The following is a 25,264-nucleotide window of genomic DNA, read 5'->3' as shown; positions in this document are numbered from 1 at the left end:
TGTACAATATTAAAACACCGTTTAAACTATATTTTTGAGTGCACACCTCCCTGAAGTTTTGTAACAGTTCAATTATTATTTGAAAGGTTTCTAGGTTTTACTCCTCACTTATATTTACGTTTTACTAGCTTGCAAATTGTCCCAATAGTCCCAAAAAGTTCGGACCCGCACTACGAATTTTCCTAATGACTCTACTACATAAAATTAGAGTAAATTTTTCTATTGATCATCTTTTCATCTCATGTTCCGTGTTTTAATTGAAGTCACTATTGACGTAGGCGTTGTATACGTAACAATGACTGCATATGCGTATTTTGGGGATTCGGAGATGACGTCAAAAGACAACCCACACGATACACTTACTGATATAGAATCTCTGCTGATAACAAAGGTAAATGACATGTGATAAAACATTAACATTCTTAATATATATTTAACGGAAATACCGTTAAGTCCGGGAGTAAAGAATTTACAAATTTTATTTATCAAGAAAGGAAATATAGAGTAAGGTCAAAGAAATTATATTTATAATTCATTCCCGCGACTTCGTCCGCGCGGACTATAAAATATATAGGCTTATTACGCGCATTGTTCTCGGTCTCGCAAGATTTCCGGGATTAAAACTATCCCTTGCCCTTTCTCGGGTCTGTAACTATCGGTGCACAAAAAATCATACAGATTGATTCAGTGGTTTAAGCATGCGGAAAAAACAGACAAATTTACCTTCGCAATTATAATATTAGTAAGGAAAAAATTCGTAAAAAAGTATAATATAAACAAAAGATGTAAGTGATGAGATGGCAGGTGATTGGAATTAATGGAAGTAGACAACACACAGTGCTGACCTTTGAGAAAAGGATATTATAATGTCAGTGACCTTAAACAACAACAACAGTACATTTATTACTTCACCCAGTTAATGCTTGGGAAATACTACCTAAACCTGGCTATAGAGAAAAATAATGCATTCGTGAGATTTTAGTGCAACCTGGCTGCGAATCCCCGTGTCAAACACTCTTATATATATACATATGTCAACTTACGGACATATATAACTAAACTTATGTTGTGTTTAATAAACATAAATAAGATGTTCTTCCATATCTTTGGCATGTAATATTGAATTCGTGAATCTCAAGTTTTAAATTACGCATGTTATTCATCGATGGTAAAAATCAATACTTGTTTGCAAGGGCCGCAACTTACAGGATTCTGAACTACACAATATGTTGTAAAACTATCCACCGAACAAATAAATCATAAATATTGAGGTTCGAAGCCCTAAGGGCATAGTTACACCATGTGTTACTGTTACAGGTCGGTCGTTGGTAGATCTATGAAGGTTATGTAACGGGTGTGGGCGCCGGATGTGCGCCTCCATACGTTTTCACCATTTCCATTCACTGTGGTACTAAAACCTTGACAATGTGCAATGCTGATGCCTTCTCATCGACTACATGCTTAATGCTATGAACCAAGCTGAGCATTTTTACGCCTAACTAATATAGAGCTTCAAAGCTATAAATTAATTGCTTCAGGTGTTGATATTTATGATCAATAGCAAGTACTCGTACTGAAGCACCCACTAAAGAAACAAATTAGAAACAATGATTAATTTCAGGTACATACCTGTGACCTTTAAGCACCTTTCAGTAAAATTAAAATATCCAAAAGCGACGGTCCCGAAGTACAATCCAAATATTAGGTGAAGTAGAAACTAAGTTAATAAAGTAATAAATAAATTATAAATTCATAACGAGGAACCCCTAACGAATCATGATTTGGCTGCCCACGCCGCTCGTAGGCGTGTGTTCTTTCACAAATTACACTGTTGATGACGGTAGATAATGTAAATGCCATCACAAGTCGCATGTAACTCTCCAGAGAGTCGTTTACTAATTTCTGGTAGATGTCAGAGTCAGGAGGCGAGAGAGGGCACGCCCGGCCCACGTCTCGCACTCCCACACCGCGCACTTTGACATTTAGCCGCGGCTTGAGGGATCAACAGGTGGTTACCATGGCAACGCGCAAACGTTTCATGACCTTTCCTTATTTTAGGGAATCGTATATCCTGGTACCCCGCCTTCTCAAATGTGTGCTATGTTATTATGTATGAGCTGTTATGCACCCACACCATGGAATATATGTATATTATCACAACACAAAATTTAAAACTTATCATATTAAATAATAGAACCCGCTTATGAGCTCAGAAACTTTCTGAATGTTCTGGAATATCCAAACTTTTGATTCAAGTATAACCTTTACCCAAATTTAAGTAGGTGTATCTACGCTGTAACATGTTTCAACATTATCCGTCTCCTTTGTAGTATCAAATTATTTGTTGATGTAGCTCACCGCTTTTGTTTTCGAATATTCATTCATAATTGAAAACCTACGTAAAATGCTGTCTTGGTCTGATAAATACGACTAGATATATCTAACTAAATACGAATACTATTGTTCTGTTAGGTCGATCTAATTAGGTTAAATTTGCTATTTCAAAGCACTAAAGCAGTCGATGGTTATCTGTTCCAGTGAGATCTGCGTGTGTGGTATACCTACGTCAAATACCAAAATATCAGAAATAGCATGTGGAGTAACGCTCTAGGTATCATTACGTAGTTACGGCTATGACCAGGTTGGTATTTTTAGTAGAAGCCAATGATTTATCCGAACTACGTAACGTCCGAACTATTCGGACCGGTGGATCGACGTCACGGGAGCGCGCGAGCCACCCGGCTAATTGTAGCATATCCAAAACGGTCTCCGGGATCCGTCACCCGGCGGCAGCGCGCCGAGTAGCGTACGAAAGTGGATCGTGAGTCAACGTGCAGAGAAAGTGGCGAGTGGCAGGAGTGGTGGCGGTCGCGCGGCACCAGGGTGCTCGACGTCACGCGCGCGCCGCGCGATCAGCCGCGGCGAGCCTCCGCGCCCACGCGCCGGCCGCCCGCGCGCTCGCGCCGCCCGCCGCATCGCCATCACTACACTTGTGCGCCCCGCGCTTTTCGCGCGCCTCCCTTCGCCGTCGCGACGCCGCGCCATTTTCTCGCGCACGTGGGCGACGCCACCGGCAAGCGAGGACGCCCGGCTCGAACGCCATTAACGCGACCGTCGTGAATGAACGCCGACCTCGACCGGGTGGCTGACGTCCATTGATAGGGCGCGCGGCGGACGACGACCGCGGCGCTCACGGGGGCGGCGTGCTGCACGCCCTCGCCGCTTCGCCTGTGCCTCAGTCGAGGATGTGGCGTTCTCGGCGCGACGACACAGTCCGCGTGCGAAACCTGTGTTCATTTATCAGTAGATGCTCGTGACCGTACAGTGTGATTAAGATATTGGTGCAGTGTATTCATAATTTCCTAAACGTAATGTGCTGTGATCACGTCAATTTTGATAGAACTTAAGTTAGCATAAGTAAGAGAGTGGAGTGGCGTATGCGCCGGCGTGGAGTCGGGGACCCGAGGGTTGGATGTGATCGGACGTGCGGGTGCGCCGCGCACAAGGTGGTGTGGATTGTGCAGTGCGGGAATGCGCTCGTGCGATGCTCTCGGTGATCGCGATGCGTCGGCCGGAGGACGAGGAGCTGGGAGGCCGTGGCGACGGCGACGAGTTCGTGGACATATCGCAGATGCAGTTGCTGGTCGAGGCGGGCCCGAGCGGGCTGCACTACGGAGGCCCGCCGCCGCCGCACGCGCAGCCGCAGCCCTACGCGCAGCCGCCCGCACACCCCGCTACCACCACCGCGTCCGTCGACGACCTGTTCGCACTTTACTTCACACCCACTTCGCATGGTGAGCATCTAGCTTTTATCTTTTTATTGCTCTTCCTACAAAACTACACACTATAACAGACACATATAAAAGCGGAACCGGTTCCGGTTGGATTTAAATAAATCGACGTCATCCCTGAACTTGTTTTCGGATTTGATAATGCGTTATGTTATGTGTTTAGCATAAGCTTAGCATATTCTTTAAGTTTCCTTAGCAAATAAAACGTTTGTGATACTTTTAAATCAAGAAATATGTTGCAGCTTGCAAATGCTTCTAATACGTGAGACAAAAGTAATTGTCAAGTATGTAAACAAACTGTTCTCTAGTAAGTTACTGCGCAAAGTCTGTTTAAAAAAGTTAATGAAAGTTATGATATTTAACGAATAGTAAAGATAAGATACATGCACAACTTGTGTATAGATGAATAATAAATATAATGTAGTTTGTTGGTGTTGATATAAGATAGAAAAATAAAGCGGATATACCTCAAAAACTTTTAGATCTTTGTGTTGTCATATAAAACTTGTATTGTACCTATCTTCAACGCTGAAAATTAAAACTTTTTAAACTACGGTAAATTATATACTTAGATATCAATTGTTTGATAGTTAATTTAACACGTGGTCAGTGAATAAGTTACCTCATCGCCTACTTAGATCATTTTAACTAAGTGGCAACTGGTATTAATAAGTCAACCACCATTATGAAATCCCGTTTGAAATCATCAATCAAAATCTTTAACGAGAATAGATCAGTAGATTATGTTGACGCAAATGTATAGTCTATCACAAACTTATTCTTTAAGTTTATTGGCTCTCATATTTAAATAATATACAATGCATATCAACCCGGAAGACATGAGCGAATGTGCACTCACGTTATATTATTGTAGCAGAACTTAACTGTAAATCTTAATTTCAGTTTTGCTTAAATATTGAACTATTTGGAGTATCATTCATTTCCAACAATGCAAAAAATTGCAACGAGGTGGCAGTCTTAAAAACCTTTAAACTTACTTAATTGTGCATTCATGTAATTTGCTTTAACCAATTCAAAAGTATTCCCCAACAAGCTCGGTAAAGCAAAGAATGCACGTAAATAGTTCGTAGGCGAGCAATCGCTTCCACTAGTTCAGTCTGGGCTACTCAAAGATTAACTGCTGGTAACATCCAATTGACCCCGGTGTGACCCAGCTAATGTGTTGTTCGTCAAATACTTCAACCAAGCACTCACTAATGATTGATATTATTTCATTATTTTTGCTGTATTTTCCTTATTTGTATTTTGCTACAATAATTTAAAGTTACCTAAATATGTATGTACACACAACTTAGGGTACTAGTACAATTGAATAGACACGTAGCTCTTTTAATAGGGTTGATATTCATATTGCCAATTGTCAGAGTTCAAACCGATTTTCATCAACCCATCATCAATTAGTTAACAAAACTACTTCACGCCATTAAACTTTCTCAAAACATAAACGCGTTGAACTCTTGACCTCTGACCGAGCACATTTGACTGGCAATTTATGCAAATGACTTAAACTATGTGATAAGAACATCAATATATAATTTAATAGTTAGTTAAGTGTCGCGAACATTGTTCCGAAGTTATTTCAAAACGTCAGCGTTCGGGCGACTTCGTAATAATTCGGATCAGCGTTCCGGCGCTGTTATCTGGACCGGACGGTGCTAATCGGCTGCGTCTGCGCAAGCACCGCTATCATGTTCACCCGAGTAACCATAAACATTGACATATGTTACGTTAATTTTGTCATGTATCATGAATTTCAAGGCTCTGCTGGGAACTTAATTACAAATATCAAACTTTAAACATTATTTCAGCAGTTCAAATATGGCCAACTATTATAATAACATCTCTCTAGAAAAAGGTACGAGATATAGCGTGACCTCATGGTAATGTAGTAATAGGGCAAGTGGTAGGCGTACATAAGTATCATCAGCAAATTATCGTACTAGCCGAGATCATACGAATACCAAACCTGTTTCGCTCAGAAATAGATTCTAACAATGCATAATACACGCTTCCAGCACTGTAATTCTGAGTCCTATGTTATTTCGGACTAGATTTGTATATGACAGACTAAACTATTTATGCGAACACGGTTTAAGCCAAAAAAATACTTTAGCAAGCAAGATGGATGGATCTCAGTGTCCGTAGGTTTAAAAGGTACCTATTTAATGCCCGTGTTTAGTTGCTATGTATTGACATTTGAGTCGTTAGACTATGTCAGATATTTGGACGGCTTGCAATAAATTCTAAGCAAGTTGACTACTAATTAGAAAAAAAGTTAATCAAATGTAATTCTTCAGATAAATATGTACCATAGTGTGAACAAAATGATCATGCCAGTATTATGTCGCCTGTAAAGAGCTCTTAACTCTACCTCGCGGGAAAGCCCAGGACTTATCTCTTTGACTGGTCCCAGAATTTAATTCAGGAACCTCTCAGATAGGTACTGATTTGGTGAACAGTTTCTAAATATTGTTATAGCTAATGAGTTTAACAGTATTTAGAAACTTATATTATTACATTCATCTAAGGAGAAACTTATTTCTTTGCATCAAACATTCTAACCCGTACAGCGTAACTGATAATCATGACATAAACACCAGTATTCATTTCTAAAGGTGGAGATTGATTCACCATAGTTACTTGAATCACGGTAGGCCAGTAGCGGTACAACCATCAATAAAGCATCAGGCTTATATCTGAGAGACCAGAGAGAGAGAGAGTGTCTTGCCCATGGCACTATGTACCGACGTGAACACACCTTTACCCACTCAAGCCAAGTAAAGCATAAGAATACATTGAATACCTTCAGTTAAGTTGGTGCGATAGAAGTACTAGTTCTACCTCATGTACAGAAATGCAAATCAAAGTTGGTACTATCGAGCATTGACAGTTTGACTTTTATAATGTACTACAAAAATAATTCCTTCGGCGCTCACCAGAGGCGCTGACCAGACTTTTATACAAAATATCTTGATACCTAGCCGGTTGTCGATAGTCGAAAGCAATAGGGAATCACGCTATATATTGCTAATACCAACATGTATCTATGTAATATTTTGTAAATTACATTACCTTGAATTGGTAAAATGGCTTTAAACTTCAACGGCTGCTTCAGTGGCTACCATTCAGCGAGTCGGATTCGACTTAATATCAAATTGTACTCTTTAAAGCTAAACTAGGGCGTGATCAAACGCTGGTAAGAAAACCAATGAGAGTTTTTAATTCTAATTGTTTTAATTTTGAATGTGCGATTGATTATGCGCTACTTTTAAACCTAAAAGTGCAATTTGACATTAGCTCGAAAACCAATGGACCACAAAATGAATACACGGGTTATTTTGTATCAATATCAATCAATCAATATATGAAAGCAAATCAATGTTGCAACACAAAAAAGTGATGATGATAATGATTTATCCGACTTTCGGCCTTGGCGACCACTTCGGCTCCTAATCTAAAAGGAACTAGCTATAAGTAGATAATTACAGTATACATAGATGCCATCAAAAACATTCTGTAAAAAGGCCAAGTCTCGCTGCTCATTCCGCCGTAAAAAGTTGTGTGATCTATGTAATACCAAGTCGATTAATCTATTTAGTCTCTACTTAAAGGGCTTCCTGTCTTAAGTTATTACATAAGTTATTATTATGCCAATATTAAAAATATTTTACGTTTGAAAAAAGCCTGAATTGCTTCGAGAAAAGGATGGTACGGCCGTGCCGCTTTTTTTTGCTCGACTTGCGGGGGCACTGCCGTACCCCCAGATTATGATATTTCAGATTAATGTCTAGTATTTGAAATATTCTTTACTTCTTCTCACAAAAATAAGTAATTTACACAATAGAATATTAGCTGTAGGAGGATAATTTAACCATTTTGCAAAACAAAGTAATGGATGGACACATTGGACACATTGACATGCACAACAGTACAATTACTGTGTACTTATTGTACGCACAATGTCATTTAGTGCTTAAACACATAGTATAAATCGCATTACAAAAAAATATCAAATATGTATCTGTTAGTCTTTATTTTTATTTTAATATCAAGATTTGGATTTTAATCTACTTGTGTCGCTTAGTTAACAAATGATTGCAAGCTGCATATAGCTTGATAGATACATGTATTAAAATCTGGACAGCCAATATTAGGTTCATTTCAGCAAATACAATGATTTTATGAAAAAAATCTTTATTCTTTATCTTATTGCTAGTAGTCAACCTAGTGTCAAAGTTGATGAAGCGTTTTATAAAATGCTTAGCCACATTATGAATGATCAATTCTACAATACGGCCACAACATATAATATTCAAATGTCAACTTACACAGGCATACAATTAAATATCTAATACATTAATAAAATTATGCTGATTGTTTTTATTAGCTAATTCCAACTCTAAATAACTTAATTTATTTTTATATAAAATATTTTAATTTGACTTCATTATTTTATAACTGACCAACCAGTTCCTTATATTTATAATTTACTAGCTGACCCGCGCAACTTCGCTTGCGTCACATAAGAGAGAATGGGTCAGAATTTTCCTCGTTTTTTTAACACTTTTTACTGTTACTCTTCTCCTATTGGTCGTAGCGTGATGATATAAAATATGTTGTTTCTTCACGAAAAATATTCTCAAAATTATTTATATCTCTTAATATAACGAAGTCGCGCTAAGGCATATCCGCCATTAAAACAGTTGCCATGACAACGGAATGTTGTTATTTCAATGTCATTATAATATTGACAATTCGCGACTTAGTTCGCCACTTGAATTATCCCGGGAAATTCGTCATTTTCCCGGGGTAAAAAGTAGCCTATGTCCTTTCTCGGGTATCAAAATATCTCCATCCCAAATTTCATGCAAATTGGTTTAGTAGTTTAGGCGTGATTGAGTAGCAGACAGACAGACAGACAGACAGAGTTACTTTCGCATTTATAATATTAGTATGGATTTTATGTATCAATAAATATATCAATGGAGCTTTTATAACATTCTCTTACATAGATATAAGTTAATGATAAAAGTTGTCGTCAATTATTTCAAATATAAAACTTTAATTACGAAGACAAATTATTAAAATAAAATAAATGTAACCCATTAATGCCCCACTGCTGGGCAAGGGTCTCCTCCCATAATGAAGGAGGAGTTAGGCCGTGAGTCCACCACGCTGGCCAATTGCGGGTTTTGCGACTTCGCATACCTTCAAGAACTGTTCTAAACGACTCTCAGTCTTGCAAGGTTGCATCACGATGTTTTTTTTTACAAATTATTATCGTCCATAAAAAGTAAAAGACTAATGGCCAGTTTTTCCGAAGAAATCAGGGGCAGATCTCCTATCTGCTGAATAAAGTGGCGGTAAATATATAAAACAACTGCCAAAATTCCTGTGATAACCTATCTGATATTTAGATAACCTATCTAATAGCGGTGCAACAGGGTCTTAAAGTTCTACAATGTTAAGTTTAGTAAATACATACCGTATTATTGAAAAAACCCATTGCTAAAATATGACTTATCTGTTACGAATGCTTCATAATAAGTATGTGGTTTCAACCTGAATGATCTTTACATAATAATATAATTTTCTTGTGTTTACTGAATATTATTTTTATTGATTAATTATCTTTTCTTATCTAATACCGGAATATAAGATCACTGTAAACATTCAGGTTTGAACTGAAACTGTTTGCTGTTATTATAACTATAGAGCCTTTAGAATGTAGAATTGTGACTATTCAAACTCTCATGCTATATGGAAATGAGATTCATAATCTCGATAAATATACTCTTTATTTACAAACCATGTGTGTATTACAATTTATTTCATACTCTAATGAACGCTTTCAACAGCAAGACAAAAGGCTAGTTGGACGACTTAAGACTAAGGGTCTGAAAGGTCATCTGAAAGATAAAAGAACAGCAGTTATATGAGCAAATCTGTCAATTCCTCTTGTTAAAGCGTCCTCTACTGAAAGTGCTAAAAGAGCTATAATGTTCTTTGCCATATTCGTAATCAAATTAAACATTCAGATTTGCAATTAATTGTCAAAAGTTGCTTTATGCCGAGTCATATACGAAAAATACAGAATCGGTGTTCAGCAGTGAGTAATTTTCTTTGTATTCCCAATTCTTTTGCTGTTTCAACACGTTAGTCACTTTTCCATCGTCACGGCACGTTTTTAACAAGTTCTGTCATTGCATATTGCATCGTTCTCTCTATTATCACAATGTCAGGCTTCTTGGCAGTGGCATTCTCTCAGCGTTACTAAGGGTAGGTATAAGTCCCGGTTCTAAATGAGCAATGGTAAGCTTATCAGGTGAATTTTTGATAGGTTATTCTTTTCATACGTTTGGTGTAAATAAGCACCAAACCCAGTGTTATAAACCAGCCTCCTAAGATGACATATTTGAACGAAAATAATATTCTCCTTCCAATACCACAGGATTTCCAGGTCTTTTGATTTTGTGCCTTCTTAATGTAATTCCAAATGCTTTAACGTATTTAAATATAAATAATAGTTGTCTATTTATATGAACCTTTCAGAAGGCGGTCTTAAGGGGCGGATCCCAATTACTAAAAGCTTAAGCCGGTGAAAGACGCGATATTTCTCATTCAATTCAAAACATCCAAGTATCAACATCGAAGCCTTACCTAGAATAAGAGCTTAAAATAGAATCGAAAAAGAGGCGTTGCCAATAGAACTCCTCCTCTGATTAGTGAGAGACGAATCGTATTGCGTATAATAAATTTCTTTTGCGTCAAAAAATAGATACGCACACACCTACCTGAATGCTATAAGCAACGAACTAGACGTACCAATCGATTTAGTCTCATAGAAAATTTCAACCTCCTCGCATTTTTTATACGTGCTCATGTCTGCCTAGAGGTCATATAAGATATTACCAATTCCTTTTTTAGAAACTCAACTGTTTGGTTTCAAATCGAAACAATTAAATTAAGTGGATATAAAACTCCATAGATATTGATAAAAGATCAGTAGAAAAAAAACAGTTGCTTCTCTGGAAACATTTCTAGATTAACTTTAGGCAACGTATTCATATGTTGTGTTCAGTATCAGCAATTTATTAAAATCCAATCTTTATTATACAAAACATTCTTTAAGATCAAGAACTGATACTATTGCTGTCAAGAAAATCTTGGCCACTCGTTTAATCCATTAAAAAGCTTTGATATTTCAAGTAGTTGCAACCAATATTACCTAAGACAATCGTTATTATAACACAACTTGCGACATATTTAGGCTTTTAATAATGGTATCTGTAAATATAAAAAGGAAATAACATTGACAAAAACCAGAAATAATTCAAGAACTCAAAACACTGGCATTATCTGTCTGCTATCTTAACACTCACAGTCAGATACACTTCTAAATTCTTTTAAAATATTTTATACAAGTCTTTTAGTATAACAATGTGATCAGTTACCTCAATGACAAAAAACTATTCTAGAATATGAAAAACATGCTGAAATTTTCTCTTTTTCGCAATTTCTTGAGTTTGACTCTACCACCACCGATCTATGTTCTTAAAAAGATCCTTTAAAAGGTTCCATCATTAAATTAATTTGGTCGATTTTTAATGTCTCCACAGCCAGGGAAAGTCAAAACTAGTCATCAGCGTATCTAAGACATAACCTGCTGGTCCTTCTGCGAGAAATATCATTGTTCCATAAGGTGATAAGGACCTGCCATAAAATTGCGAAACTAATACATATTACATATTCTACATATGTATCTACGTACATAATACTATGACGTAGTACACACACCAACCTCGATAACCATAAGAATCAAGAAAACTTGTAAGGTATAAAGAAGTCAGTGCTCGCGGATTTAAAATAAAACAGTTTCGTCTAAATGGCTACTGCTTGCTTCAATATTAAAGCAAGAGGGATATTGCAGAACAATATAATATCTATAGTTTTAACATTGTTAGGCTAACTGAAAAATAAGACACCCAAACGTGGCGCCTATAATGATGCTATCGCGGTCGACATAAAAAGCTCCTTGTAATCCGTGCTGATACTGTCAAAAAAACGCATCCCACGCTTTTCGCGTCACATCGGAAGCGTCGGCTCGTCAGAGGTGCCCACATGAGGGCATTACACCTCTCTGGACGTTCCCAGATGTGCGATACGCGGTGCACTCGCTTTGAGCGGCCGCGCGGTGCCACGGGGGCACGCACGTGCTTTTGAGCCGGCCCGCGCCGTCTCACGTCACCATACATAAATTGACAATCTAGCCTTTACTAGACAAATGTAAGCTTCTGTCCGCGCCTCTAAATGATCTGCTTTACGTCGCCGAAACGCCGCCAACGATGAAACGAGCCACTGTTCGCCCAATCGCAGTGATTCATCCTGATAGCGACATGACGAAATTGTATAAAATAGAACGGTTAAAATTATACTAAATATTATTATTTATAGCAATAACCAAGAAAACAATGAGTCGCAGCTAATAAAGTTATTTTGTATCATACATTTATTGTTTAGGTATCCATAATATACACATTAATATCGTGGTCTTAAAACATAGATATTTGTGCAACGGAGTTAGGTCAGTACTTGTGATCTTTCCTGACCATAGATCCTGACACATTAGTACAACAAAATGATGCCCTTGTGATTTGGGTTTAGGAAGGAAGTTTCCTTTTACTAAAAAGTGACTACTACTACTAAGTATATACTACAACATCAGTAGCTATTGGAATAGAAATTAGATATAGGTACCATAAAACCTTTCCACAATCTAATTCTCTGTTTATTGCTGAGCTTTAAAACGGTTGTCGCTAGCAATTCTCAATTGCAATTGTATAAACGACGACTTGTATACAATTTTCCCCTGAGACGGTGTACGCACCTGCAACCACTGATGGAGAACAATTGCTATCATTAGGGACCATCGCCGTGAGCCAAGCCCACACGATACATATTCAAACAGTGCACGACAATGCAAGTTTATTTTAAAGTCAATAAATTATCGCTAATGCCCAATTTGCGTCGACCGGTTAACAATGCCCGTTCCCGCAATTACTTAAACTCGTGTAACTGCGTAGTTGCATACGATACGATCTGAGTTCGCCCGTCCAACGTCATTGTCTCACTCGATACATGCTCTGCAATTACACTGTATCGATTACAGCTGACTCAGTTGACTTCGATTCGAACGATTGACTGCGACCATAAAACATTGTTTTTAGTAGTCGTAATTAGTGTTTCGATAAAACGATATCAGCCTTCTTGGTCGACAATCTGCCTGCGGATCTCAAACATGTACATTTAAACGTGAATAAGTAGGTTTAATGTTTTAAAAAAGACAGGTAACTTACTGAGTCACATACTTGTCTATATAAAAATTCATATCACGTGTAGCCAAACAGCTTCTGGAAATCACAAACGATGCAAAATTATACATGACTGTTTGCAATCTTACTTATCGTGGCCCGGAAGTTGACAATACTTAAAATTCAGCTTTTTACACAGCAGGCATATTCTCCTATTAACTCCTATTAACTCTTAGCATAAGAATATGCCTGCTTTATAAAGATTATTTTTGTTAATAAGTACAACATTCAAATATAATAAAAATAAAGATAACAACAAATATTTCAAGTACAGCTCAGAATATCTTGTAACAATAATAAGCGTCGTTAACAACCTAATTCTTAACACATTATGTTCGCTTATTTGAAATTGAAAAACATATATTTATACAATGATTAAATGATTTTTTAGCGAAACCGGAATGAACTAACAACTTGGCGAAGCTTCAGAATGTGATTCTTGAGTCGTTGCGAAATTCAACAAACATGTGCTTATAGTGTAAATTTTATCATTTCGGCGCTTGAGAAAATTCCAAATTCTTACAATGTTTGCAGAATATCTCAACGTGAAAAACAACATAGGCATCTGCCTGATTATAATCTTGTACGAAATTCCTTCGAGCGCGAGAATTGCGTCCCGGTTACGTGTTGGCATAAACTAAACTACTGGTATGTCATTTTTCTTAACAACAATAGGATGTACTTTTGTGAACAAATTGTAATATTTTTCATCAATCTAATTATTTTTATCTACTTAGTAAAGCAAAATATTAAACTCACTATGAGTGTTTATGTTTGATGCAGTTTTTAACATAGAAATCAACAAAATCTAATTGATTTCAGATGAAATACTTGAACTTCACTTCCTATGCATGTAAGTATACACGTATCTTGTACGTACCTACTTACTGTTCTGTGATCCGATGAATTCGGCCTTGCTTTTGAATTTCTCTAAGTTTACTTTTGAAGATGTCTCTTTAAAGGTTGAAAGTACGAATGAACATCACTTTGGAATTGGAAGCCAGAAAAGTAACAGTTATTTTGGTACAAATATAAAAATCTTTGAAGGCAGAGACTGTCATTTAGATTTTTAGTTATCTCTTTTATTACGAGTTTATAAGTATCAGTAAAGTTATAAATGTTAACCAGGTTCTGTAAAATTTACTTTGAGATGTTGTTAGGTTGGAACATTCCTGTCGCCTCTAATTAAGTACCTACAGAATTATTTATAGACAGTAGTATATTTAATGAAATTGTTGAAACAACTCTAGCGTATTCTTCAACTGTATTTTTTTAGAAACTAGAAGACGACAGTTTAATAGTATCGGTGTTGTAAAACTGGATGTGAGCCAATGTTTGACTAGTTTTAAGTTTTGTGCAATCGCCCTATTTTTCTAAACTAAAACAGTTGCACGCGACACGCTCTTGAAGAGCACGGGACGTCGTTTTCAATAATATTTAGCGCTCTACACACAAGTGTGTCATCGCAATTTCAAAACACTACTACACTATATATTATAATTTAGTCTTTCTCGCCTATCGTCAATTTTCTAAACTGGAATAGTAATTAATATATAGAACCGAATTATTTAAAGTAAAAAAAGTCATCTATTCGCCTCAATTATCTACATGTTAGTATAGGTTCTCATTAGAAATTATGATATGATGGAAGTTTGCATCGTTAACGCTCAGAATGCCAACAGAATACTCACAAAAGCATTAGTTGAATAAGTCGATTGCCTTAACGCTTTAACAAACTGTTTAATATTTTATGTCGTATTGTTTGTTCCACCCTGTATAATTGACAGTGACATGTACCTATCTCAACAAAACAAGATTAATTAATCTCAAGACCTCTGAGATTCACTTAATGCATTAAAAAACTAATTGTTTTATTGGACGCGTGCCCTCGGTTTTGACTCATCGCGTCACTTCCCAAAGGAAGACTAATAAACGACTTACAAGAAAAAAAATGCGGATACTCTAATTAATGGGCAAGAGCAAGGTCCCTGACCACTGAGATGAATACTGGACAAATTAACCAGAACAATACTGAAGTACTGTGACCTTGTCACGAGTAAATTATTGTAACGCAAAGAGCTATTTGCTTCCGCGAAATGACATGTCATCAGTCTTAGAAACTCATTAAGAGCAGCGCAGAATGCTTTTGCAGACTTCCGTGTATTACAAAACAGCGATCATGAATAACGAAAATTAAATTACAACTTGATTGTACTCATGGGCTATATTTATTTGTTTTTGTTATCTTGGTTTCTGTGGCTACTTGAAATTGCTTCTTTTGTAGAGTGAATTACATATTATTATTATAAACTAAAGACCATTGTAAATGAGTAGATTTGTGATAAAAAATTTATGGCTCTACAAAATACAAATTAATAAATTGAGAATCCGATGAACATCTAATTTTTGTTTAGGCACTCTTAAGATTGGCCTGTACGAATTGTGGATAAATGCTTTGGCAAAAGAACAATTTGCTGTTGAACGATGTCTCATAGCGTGAATTGGCATCGATAAATTATAGTCAATTCTGTGAGTCCTTTACCCGACCTTTAGATGTAACAAATATATAGAGATTAGTAAAGCTTTTTCGAATTGGAAAACCGTGTCAGATGTCGGGCGCATTACGCAAACGTTGAATTATCTAAAAGACAATAAATAAAGACTGGGATAAATAAATTAGGCAGACATTTTTTTTCTTCAAAAATTAAATTAAGATTATAGAATTGAAATAAAACATCTGTCAAACTAGCGGTCCGGTAGGTAATCGTAATTGGTGACCGAGTTAAGTGAGTCAGACACAAGTGGCGTCCTATATCGTTGATTATTTACGGGTTGCAGCGCAACTCGTAATTGCGGTCAGGACCTCGCACCACACGGCTCGTTTATCTAATTAGCGTCCCGGCGCGAGAGTCTGCGCGCGCGTCTGCCGCGGAGCCACCGGCCGACGCGTGCGCAACCTCCGTTAATATAAGCTTTAACTAACATCGTAATGATTAAATGAGCCATAACTGAGCCAACATTAACTGGTTATGAAAACAAACTTATTAATATACCTGTGCAAATATAATCAAATAACACTATAATTTATAGCGCCGGAATTATATTAAGATTTGTTTTAGTTAGCCAACTCTGTCTTTGAAATATTCAACAGATTACTCAAGGTTTAATGGTGCGGTCAAGCAAGTGTCAATTTCACATTTATTGTAAAACTGACCCGACATAAGAAAAATGTGACATGCTTCCTATGTTCAAATAAACATGAGTATTTGTATAGTATATTCGTTAGTCCTTTAACAACCATTGTCCTTAAAGTACTGGGTAGGTCAAGACCGGTCACTATCACCGCCTTCTGTTTGGTTTAATTGCTTTGCCCGATATAGCTGGCCATTAATAAAATTTACATCATGACAAACAAACTAGTCACAATTCTAAGTAACTAATGACTACTTGATGTGAAACCATTCTTGCGGTTTGCTTTTAGATATTTTTATGACATGTAATTTAAGACCATTGTTGTTTCTTAAACCACACGACATTGAAAATATTAATCTATATACCCATATTAATAATATTTTTGGGGTGTAATCAAGACTAAGAACTAAATGAAACTCTTGTAACAAAAATTGGAAAAGTAACAGTCAAGAACAAACGTCACTATTGTTATATTTAGTTAGTTTACAGGCAAGTGTCAGGCGATCAATCTAGTATATTAGTTAAAAATCACTCGAATATGTGTCCCCTAGCATTAAAGCATTTCTATCTAGATATAGGTACGAGGTTTGGGCATTGATACGCGGCAATATTTTGAAAAAATCCTACCCAACTTGTCAAATCTTTATGTCAATATAATTTGTGTTTGCTCGTCAACATAATATTTATGTTATGACTACGGTTTCTCATTTTTTGTAATTATTGTGTAATACCTAAGGGCGTGGGAGCATGAGTAAACATGTACCTAAAAAATTAATATAAAGTTAAAACTGACTTAATATAATTCATAACTTCTATAACATTTAAAGTTATAAAACATAGCGAGAACAGAACATTTGAAAATACAAACAAGGTGGCTATGTAACTCAACTGTATATTTATACCAGCAAAAAGTGCTTTGTGTGTAGGCGGGACTGCCAAAATCAAATTATTACGAGTCAATTCTGTTCAAATCCCCGCTATGTAAAGAAAAAATATAAAATGCAACAATATGAGTCAAAGATGTTTCGTCGACGCCGACGGCAATGGTCTGTTAGTGTGTTGGCGGGAACAATGCTTCTAATCCGTGTCAGTTTCAAACTTGCAGACCTTACCTTGACTCCTACGCCTCAACTCCTTTTACTGAATAAAACCTTGTTCATGAGTCGTATAGAACGACTTCCACCTCGGGCACTACACTGAGCACTTTTGCTTTTCAAGTTTCAGTTGTCATTTAAACTAAGTTCTAATTTCTTAGCCGAACACGAAGGAACCCTGTATTAAATTGTGGATCCTTTACCTATGTGTTTTATACTCCTTGTATTAATCCTTGTCAACCATTCATCATCAATGAAAATGACCTCCATCTGTTCATGATAGTTTATATCATTTTATTTGATACCTGTAGACATACAAACATCATACATGAAATTCGTAACAGTAGGTTAAAGTTTGTAAATAGCGAGTGTGCGCAGGATACCAATCAGATGAAGTAAACAAAATTACAACACAACGCCGTGTTAGTGTTATTGACAGTTTTTGTTATGGTATTATTCATGAGGAATGGCCTCCGAGCTAATGAATGAATGGGCCACGCTCGACGCGCGCCCGCCCACGGCAACTTCATTCATACGTAGCCCTGCGTGGTCGCAGACTTGTTCTCAATGTCGCTTGCAACGTTGCGCTCGTACAACAACCGCACTCATGCTTAACACATACGCGACCATTTTTTATAAGTACCTGTAATAATAAGTACTTGTCAGGAATTCATGAAAGAAACACGAATAACCCAAATCTTTCTTATTAAGTTACTCATCGTAAATGTCAAAGGTTTAACCTAGAGCCAACAGTAAAATTGTAGTACAAAGAACATCTGCGTTATCTCTTAAAACAATAAACTTTCCGCTCAACAGGTTACTTAAAAAGGTCAGAATCGATAAGAAATGGCAAAGTTGAGGATGAATAGAGTGAGGTGCCAGCTGTGAGGCGTTCAGGCGTCGCCGCAAGAGTCAGGATGAATGGCAGGGTGTGTGTAGGAGCGGCCCGCGGCGTGGGTGGGGTAGGGGGTGTGCGGCACGTGTTTCGTGGCCATGGTCACGGGATGACGTCCGACATTTAAAAGCGCATGCGCGGTACAAGGAAGAAGGTTCAAGGACGGAGCATCGATCGCCCTTAGTGGCGGCCTGCCCGGTGCCACGGCCGGACGCCGCTCTTCACCAGATGGAGGAAATCGATGCTATGCCGACTGCCATTGTCAGGGCTACGCCGGCTACGCGGAAGGCCGCCTCTCGCCGGTGCAATAATAATGCCTCTACAATGTAGGTGGTGCGATTGTACCTCCCTCCGAACTTAATTAGGATAACTTTACAGTGCCACGTGGTTCTAGAGCCACTGAATCATATTCTTATTCTAATTCACTTGTTGAAAATATATTGCCTGTAAAGTTATCATGAAAATTACTTGTTTTCGGTCGACTCTACGTCCCGGTTTCACAACTTACTCGTGACATACAACAGTCTTAATCCAATTAAAATACCCTTCTTTATTTTCCAAGAAAATAAAAAGTGTACTAGCCTGTTGAAAGGCTAAAAAGCGTTGTATTAAGTATGTATGAACAAAAAGGAATAAATGATTCATTGTAGTCAGTGACAGGAGACAGAGAGTGAGGGGCGCATCGGTTTGTTCTTCGTATTCTTTAGTTGCGAGTTGATTGCGCGCGTAATCCGCCGTAAATAAGAGACGCGTGCGCACTTGATTACATTACTGCACAACACGCACATGGAAATCACAAGAGTCGCGTGTCAAATAAAGATTAAATTAAACTTAATTATAATGTATCAACAAATTATAATGTATAATATGTTGTACGACAAATTCCTTAACACTTTCCCATGGCGTGATATTTTCAGATAACATCTATCAATAACAAGCATTTGAAAATGAAAAATGTCGAATTTACGAATGTTTTTAATAATTTATTAAAGTAACTGTGAGAACATAACCTATGAAGGTTATTTTATAAGTAAAGCAAATAATGTCTGATGGAGTACAACTATGTTAACGAACATAATTTAGTCAAAAGCTTATTTATATCAATATAACTCCTTTAATTGTAAGTGAGAAAAGGAATCTCCATGAACACATATGTGCAAGTAGTAAGTTTACTGATTGCGAATGCAACTGTCGCGCGCGCGTGTCAAATCGCGCCGCGCCCACGCACTTACAATGCACATCCCGACATCACCCACTATCTCGTCGAGAGCGACGTTGTCAATGTATGTACATACACCCTAAGAGGACATGCAGCCTACTTGATTTAAGCAGTCGAAGCTGAATGCAAATTGGCTTTGTCTGGTGTCTGGATAAGCTATTGTTGAAATAGTTATGTACAGCGCATGACACGAACATTCCTCTTTCCTCCATTCGAGTTATCATGTTCGTGATTGTCGACCACGGCAGCATTTGAACCTATGACCTTTAGATAGCTAAGTCTAAGCTTAAGTCGCATTAAACTACAAGGCAGTACGAGTTATTATAGTCATATTTGCACAATAAAGTAAACGTTTCCCTATTTAAACATGACATCAACCGCAAATTGCAGATTTTATTTGTGTGCGCGCCATTCATGAAGTTACCACGATTGAACGGGAGTCGGTGGTGTGGGGACAGAGGGGGAACGTGTCGCGGGTAGGGGGTGCCTCCCTATTTATGAATGAGGCCGTACGTCATTGATATCGATCGGCAGGCGGTAGCGCGGCCCCGGCCCCGGCTAAGGTTACCACACAAGGGCAGGGTAGCGGTCGATCAACAGGTGGCCGCTTGACGCACGCCGCTCAACAGCCTTCCGCTAATTTTTGTCACTTGTACAATGACGTCATACTGATAACTAGCCATGTTCACATTTTACTCTTAACAGAAGTACTAGTGCTATACCGGCTATATGTATAACGCTACATCTACACGGCCCCTTCATTCATAACCACGTCTCCACTATTAAATTTACTGAACCAACATCTAGGCTATGAATAAATCATGTTTCCAGGATTCATTTCCATTTGGAACAAACAGTAACGAAATAAGAACAACAACAAGCTTGGGCGTAGGCAGCCCTGAAAGTTTTGTATGAATGAATATTACTAATAAAATCAAGTTGCTATATTCTATCTATTCGGCTACTTTATATTTAAATCAAAGAGTTACAATATCAATTCTATTAATGCTAGTTGCTTTTTATAGACTGTGTTTTTGGTTGAGAACAAGCTTCTCTTTTTGCTTTTCCGAGCTAAAATCTTCAAACCAAATTAAATTACATGCATGTTACCTGATTTGAACATAAATGCAACTGAATACAAGTATTTTATACTTGGAGCGACCTGTTAGACCTCCACAACCCAGATACCTGGATAACAAGGTACCCCTCGGTAAAACTAATTGTCAGACTTGCCAGCTTCTGACTACTAGTAACGACTGTCGGAGGGAAAAAAGAAAATGACAAAATGACAACAAAAGAGAAAATGACAACTGGGATCCACAATTTAACGTGCCATCCGGAACACGCACCCATCCGCGGAACAACCTCCGCAAACGTAGCCTAACCTTAGAGATTGATCCGTGACGGCTGCCTTTACTTAGCCACGACCTCCTCTTGGACAATACAGATGTATATCAGTATTTAGCCGTAAACATTGATGAATATATTAATATAAATTTTCAGTCAATCATTTACAGTTAAAGCGTGTATGCATTATGGCATAAAGTGAACAGGGCGAAAGTACATTATTAATTTATTCAGTGTAAAAATTTTAGTAGTAACTTCTGAATAGGGCTCGGGTTAAAAGTTAAAACCTATAAACTAAATAGAACTGGCTGCCTCCCTGGTTTGGGTGATAATGTGTGCCACAGCTGACCACGATGTCTCGAGTTAGATGCCTGGGTCGGGCAAAGTCCTACGGATCTTGTCGTATTTATGTTATATTATTTTCAAAAGGAACCCGGAGTATTGAATACACCTCTGCCTACACCTTAGGGTTCTTACAACAGGCGTTCTAGGGTTCTTAGAAACGTTGATACAATACAAAATAATGTAGGACTGTTTGGTTTTATTAGACATAATAGTGCCTTGCGTAGGTAATACGTATGTTTACTTATTACTGACGTATGAAACACGCATAAAAATGACATGGATGCGTGAAAGGTGACTGATAACTGATATAAGTACTCGAGTTATTTATCGGAATATAAAAGTGTAGCATAAGTGGCGTGCGTCACCCGAATAATTCCCAGTAGGGGGTAGCGCAGCGAGGCCGGGGGTGGGGCGGGGGCACTGACGTCACACCACCCTTCCCGGGCTTTTGCGTTACTCACTACTCTATTCACAATTTTCAGACTTACCTTCACATTGAAAACGGCGAATCTATCTATCTAGAGGTGATGATGAATATTCTTTCACGTTTATAATATTTTTTGACAGTTGAAAATGTTTTTGCCTGCTGAAATCTGAAAAGCACATTAATTTGTTTGTTTATTTTAAGCTGCATTATACAGGATATAAGAACGAAGTATCTAGAAACAGCACAACATTCTAGAATTCGATGGATTGAGTGAGTGAAGTTACTTGCTGTGATTCGCGATTGAAAACCACGAAAGATGTTCTTTCGATTTAATAAGATTATTTTTGTAAGTTACTAATGATTACATCACAGCTCCACCATGAGTTTTAAACAAAGCATTTGTCATGATTACGCGCTAACAATATTTTAAACACCGCCTACGGAACAAGCTGGCAAATGATAGTAATATAACACACAGCGCGTTGTGACTACGTAAACGCGTACGAATTACGTTCAAACAGTGATTACACAGTTCTATAAATGTATCGCGATAAACATTTAGGTCTTTAGATGGTGTCTGTTCGTACGTCAGCGAGTGATGAATCTGCACCAGATTAGAATTGTCGAGTGTTGATCGATGGCAGCGTAATTATAAGCATGAGTGCGCCGTGACGCGGTAACCGAAGCTCATGCAGACGTGACGGGTGCCAACATTGCGAGCACGTCACTGCACGCTATTTTAACACGTTATCGGTCAACGGGGGAAGGTGTACTATGTGGGCGATTCGCGAACTATGTAGCTAATCGGACATAGATTGCCACGTCAACTTCCCAAGCTCGGGTTAAAATGTGTAATACATTATGGTTAGAATGGAATTAATTCAATTCAAATTAATTACGTTAACACATTCGTAGTTCATAGAATCCATAATATTCCATGTACGATATGTTTCAGAAATATGAGCCAATTAAATTTCTGCAATATTTTTTTTAGTTTACAAAGCTTTTATCACTCTATGTTGTAGTAGGACTCTATTAGCTACTACTATGACTCTATCTCAATAAAATAATACTAGTTTCAGTTCAAAACAAACAACGTTGATACTGTAAGCGTCTGTGAAGCCCTTCACAATGTATTATTCATTATTCCACAATGTGGGAGTCGACTCAACGTGCGAACTTTCCTTTCAGCTTATAACTTACATAAGAGCGTCTATAAATGCACATTTGCTCGTCATACAACGTGATTCATCAATAGGACTAATGAAAGATAATGTAACAGATTGTATTTATAGCAGCCGACATGGCATCGTCACCTAGAATTGCATTTGCAACACAGGCTTATTATTAGACGCGGTGTTCACACATACTCGCCAAACGGCTGTAGTAGGTCGGTAATGTACCACTTTCTAATACTACGGCTCATAACACGAGTGTTTACTCGATGTCACTGTGACAATGGGACGTTTACGAGGGCGTTAGAACTACTACACGTCTGTAGGCGACCACGCACTCTATACGTCTTATAAACATGATAAATACGTAAATATTTTGCTCCGATCGATACGATCTCACAAGCTTGGTTCACTGAGATATAAGGTAAAGTATAGTAGTTTTTGTTTATCATTATATCAATAAAATGTTTATTATTAAACCAACCTACATGACTTAACGGGTTAGGTATGTGTATGATCACTATGAACCTAACTCTACCATTTAATACCTGTGGCGCAAAACACGTACCCTAGAAATAAATGGTAAAATAGCTGTAAACTTGTGCTTACACAAAACTTCAGGCGTTCATCGGGAAAATACCAGAAACTTTTTACTTAGTTTTTTATATTGTTACAAAATACACAAGTTACCTTAATCTCTATTCACTTTTTCTATTTTCCACATTCAGACAGTTTCGTCATAATATTGAAAAACATTGGGCGAATAAAAAGCATCAACATTAAGAGATGAGAGAGCGTCAGTCCGTCCATCGCACGTCCACTACTGTCCACCCACAACACCGGTGGTAGAAGTAGCCGACACACGATTGTTTATACATAATTGCTGTAAATCCCACGGCGGAAATATATCCAACGACCATACTTACTACGACATGTTATGACACTTCACGAGACTTACAATGAGAAGGTATCTTGTCATGAAAAATGTTATTACGTTTGAGTAGTCAGACAAAGTGCAGCCACTACATGACAAAGTGTTTTAAATGTAGAATGTCAAATAAACTAAACAACCGTGTCATTCATAAAAAATTAACAGACATGTCGTCTTGTGCTCTACATTTCTTAGAAATCATAGTCAACGCAAATCAATTTAGTTTACGGGAGTGTTATATTGAGAGGAAACAAACAGAAACATCAGTTTAAATCCTGATTTACTGTATACAGAATCAGTATGAGGAAAAATCTTTGTACCGGGTTTCGACGAAATTCATGCAAACATATACAACAAGTGACGTACAATGTTTAACTACCTTAGTCATATGACTGACTTTTTACACAAACACGAAAGCATGAATCTAGAAGAAACAAATAGTAGCGGGATCAAAATAGACAGCGGTATTGAAGCAACGGTCAGAAATAGAACCCCGCCTCCGAAGTCCAAACCAAAAGCAGTCTTGTTAATTATAGAACGATTCCCGCAGGGACGTTTTCATCCCGTGATTCACCTGCTGAAAACTCGATTGTTCGCATTTTACGTCAATCGGTTGCGTGGTGTTTACGAGCGCGTGCGGCGCGACGACGGCGCAGGAGCGTCAGCTGACGGCCAGGAATAGCCCTGACATCGCGGCCACGCTATGCCGCTTGCGCCCGCGCACCCACAAATAGCGCGCTATAATTAGACGCCGGTGAAATCGTGGGTTTGTTATTTTTCTTTATCGTCTCCGTTACGCGATAATTGGGTTAGCGTGAACGACTGCATGTGGGCCCAATCGGGCGTCGGCGTGTCTCGGACACTCTACCGCCACCACACACACCCGCCACTCCGCTCCGGCCATTGTCCTGCCGCTGCACTCGTATGTCTGCAACGACATTACTCTGCTAATGAAATTACGAACTTAAACACATGACGGCTATCACGTCACGGCTGTTTTAAAGGAGCTTTTTTATTTCATGATGCTATATTGTTATCCACAAACAATTAGAAATACTTAGTTGACAATTTTCGTGAAAAATATGGAGACGAAAACAACAAGCAAAAAATAACAGTGATGAAAGATCCGTAGCAATTTATTTTGATCCAAGAAAAAAATCTGTCTAAAGATTTCACCTGAATAATAACGAAAATATGCAGACGTCAAGACTAATTATGTGGCGAGTGACGACTGGGTATTTCTAAATTGTTCCTACCTCACATAAATACCATTGTCTTGGTGTCAAGAAAACAGCATTTTTATGTTATTTACGAGTTAAAAATATTTTTATAGAATTCTTGTGTCCACAAACTATTTCACTGATGTTTTCAAGCTTTATACTAAATACGTGAGACAAGAGCTAGAATTAAAGGTAAAATATATATGAAAATTACTTATAGCATTTTAATGATACCC

At 37.8% G+C, this 25,264-nt stretch overlaps 1 protein-coding gene across 1 annotated transcript in view; it reads left to right on the top strand.

Annotated features, from left to right (window-relative positions):
• The first annotated feature begins 3,005 nt into the window (after positions 1 to 3,005).
• Positions 3,006 to 25,264, top strand: part of sr (zinc finger domain-containg protein striped) — a 30,065-nt gene continuing 7,806 nt past the window's right edge. The window contains exon 1 of the mRNA XM_076119014.1: positions 3,006 to 3,794. Within this exon, the coding sequence (XP_075975129.1) occupies positions 3,545 to 3,794 (250 nt within the window). The 5' untranslated portion in view covers positions 3,006 to 3,544. The remainder of the gene's footprint in view (positions 3,795 to 25,264) is intronic.

The sequence above is a fragment of the Anticarsia gemmatalis genome, chromosome 10 (assembly GCF_050436995.1).
Source record: "Anticarsia gemmatalis isolate Benzon Research Colony breed Stoneville strain chromosome 10, ilAntGemm2 primary, whole genome shotgun sequence".
Taxonomy (NCBI): Eukaryota; Metazoa; Arthropoda; class Insecta; order Lepidoptera; family Erebidae; genus Anticarsia; species Anticarsia gemmatalis.
This window is presented reverse-complemented; position numbering and strand designations above follow the sequence as displayed.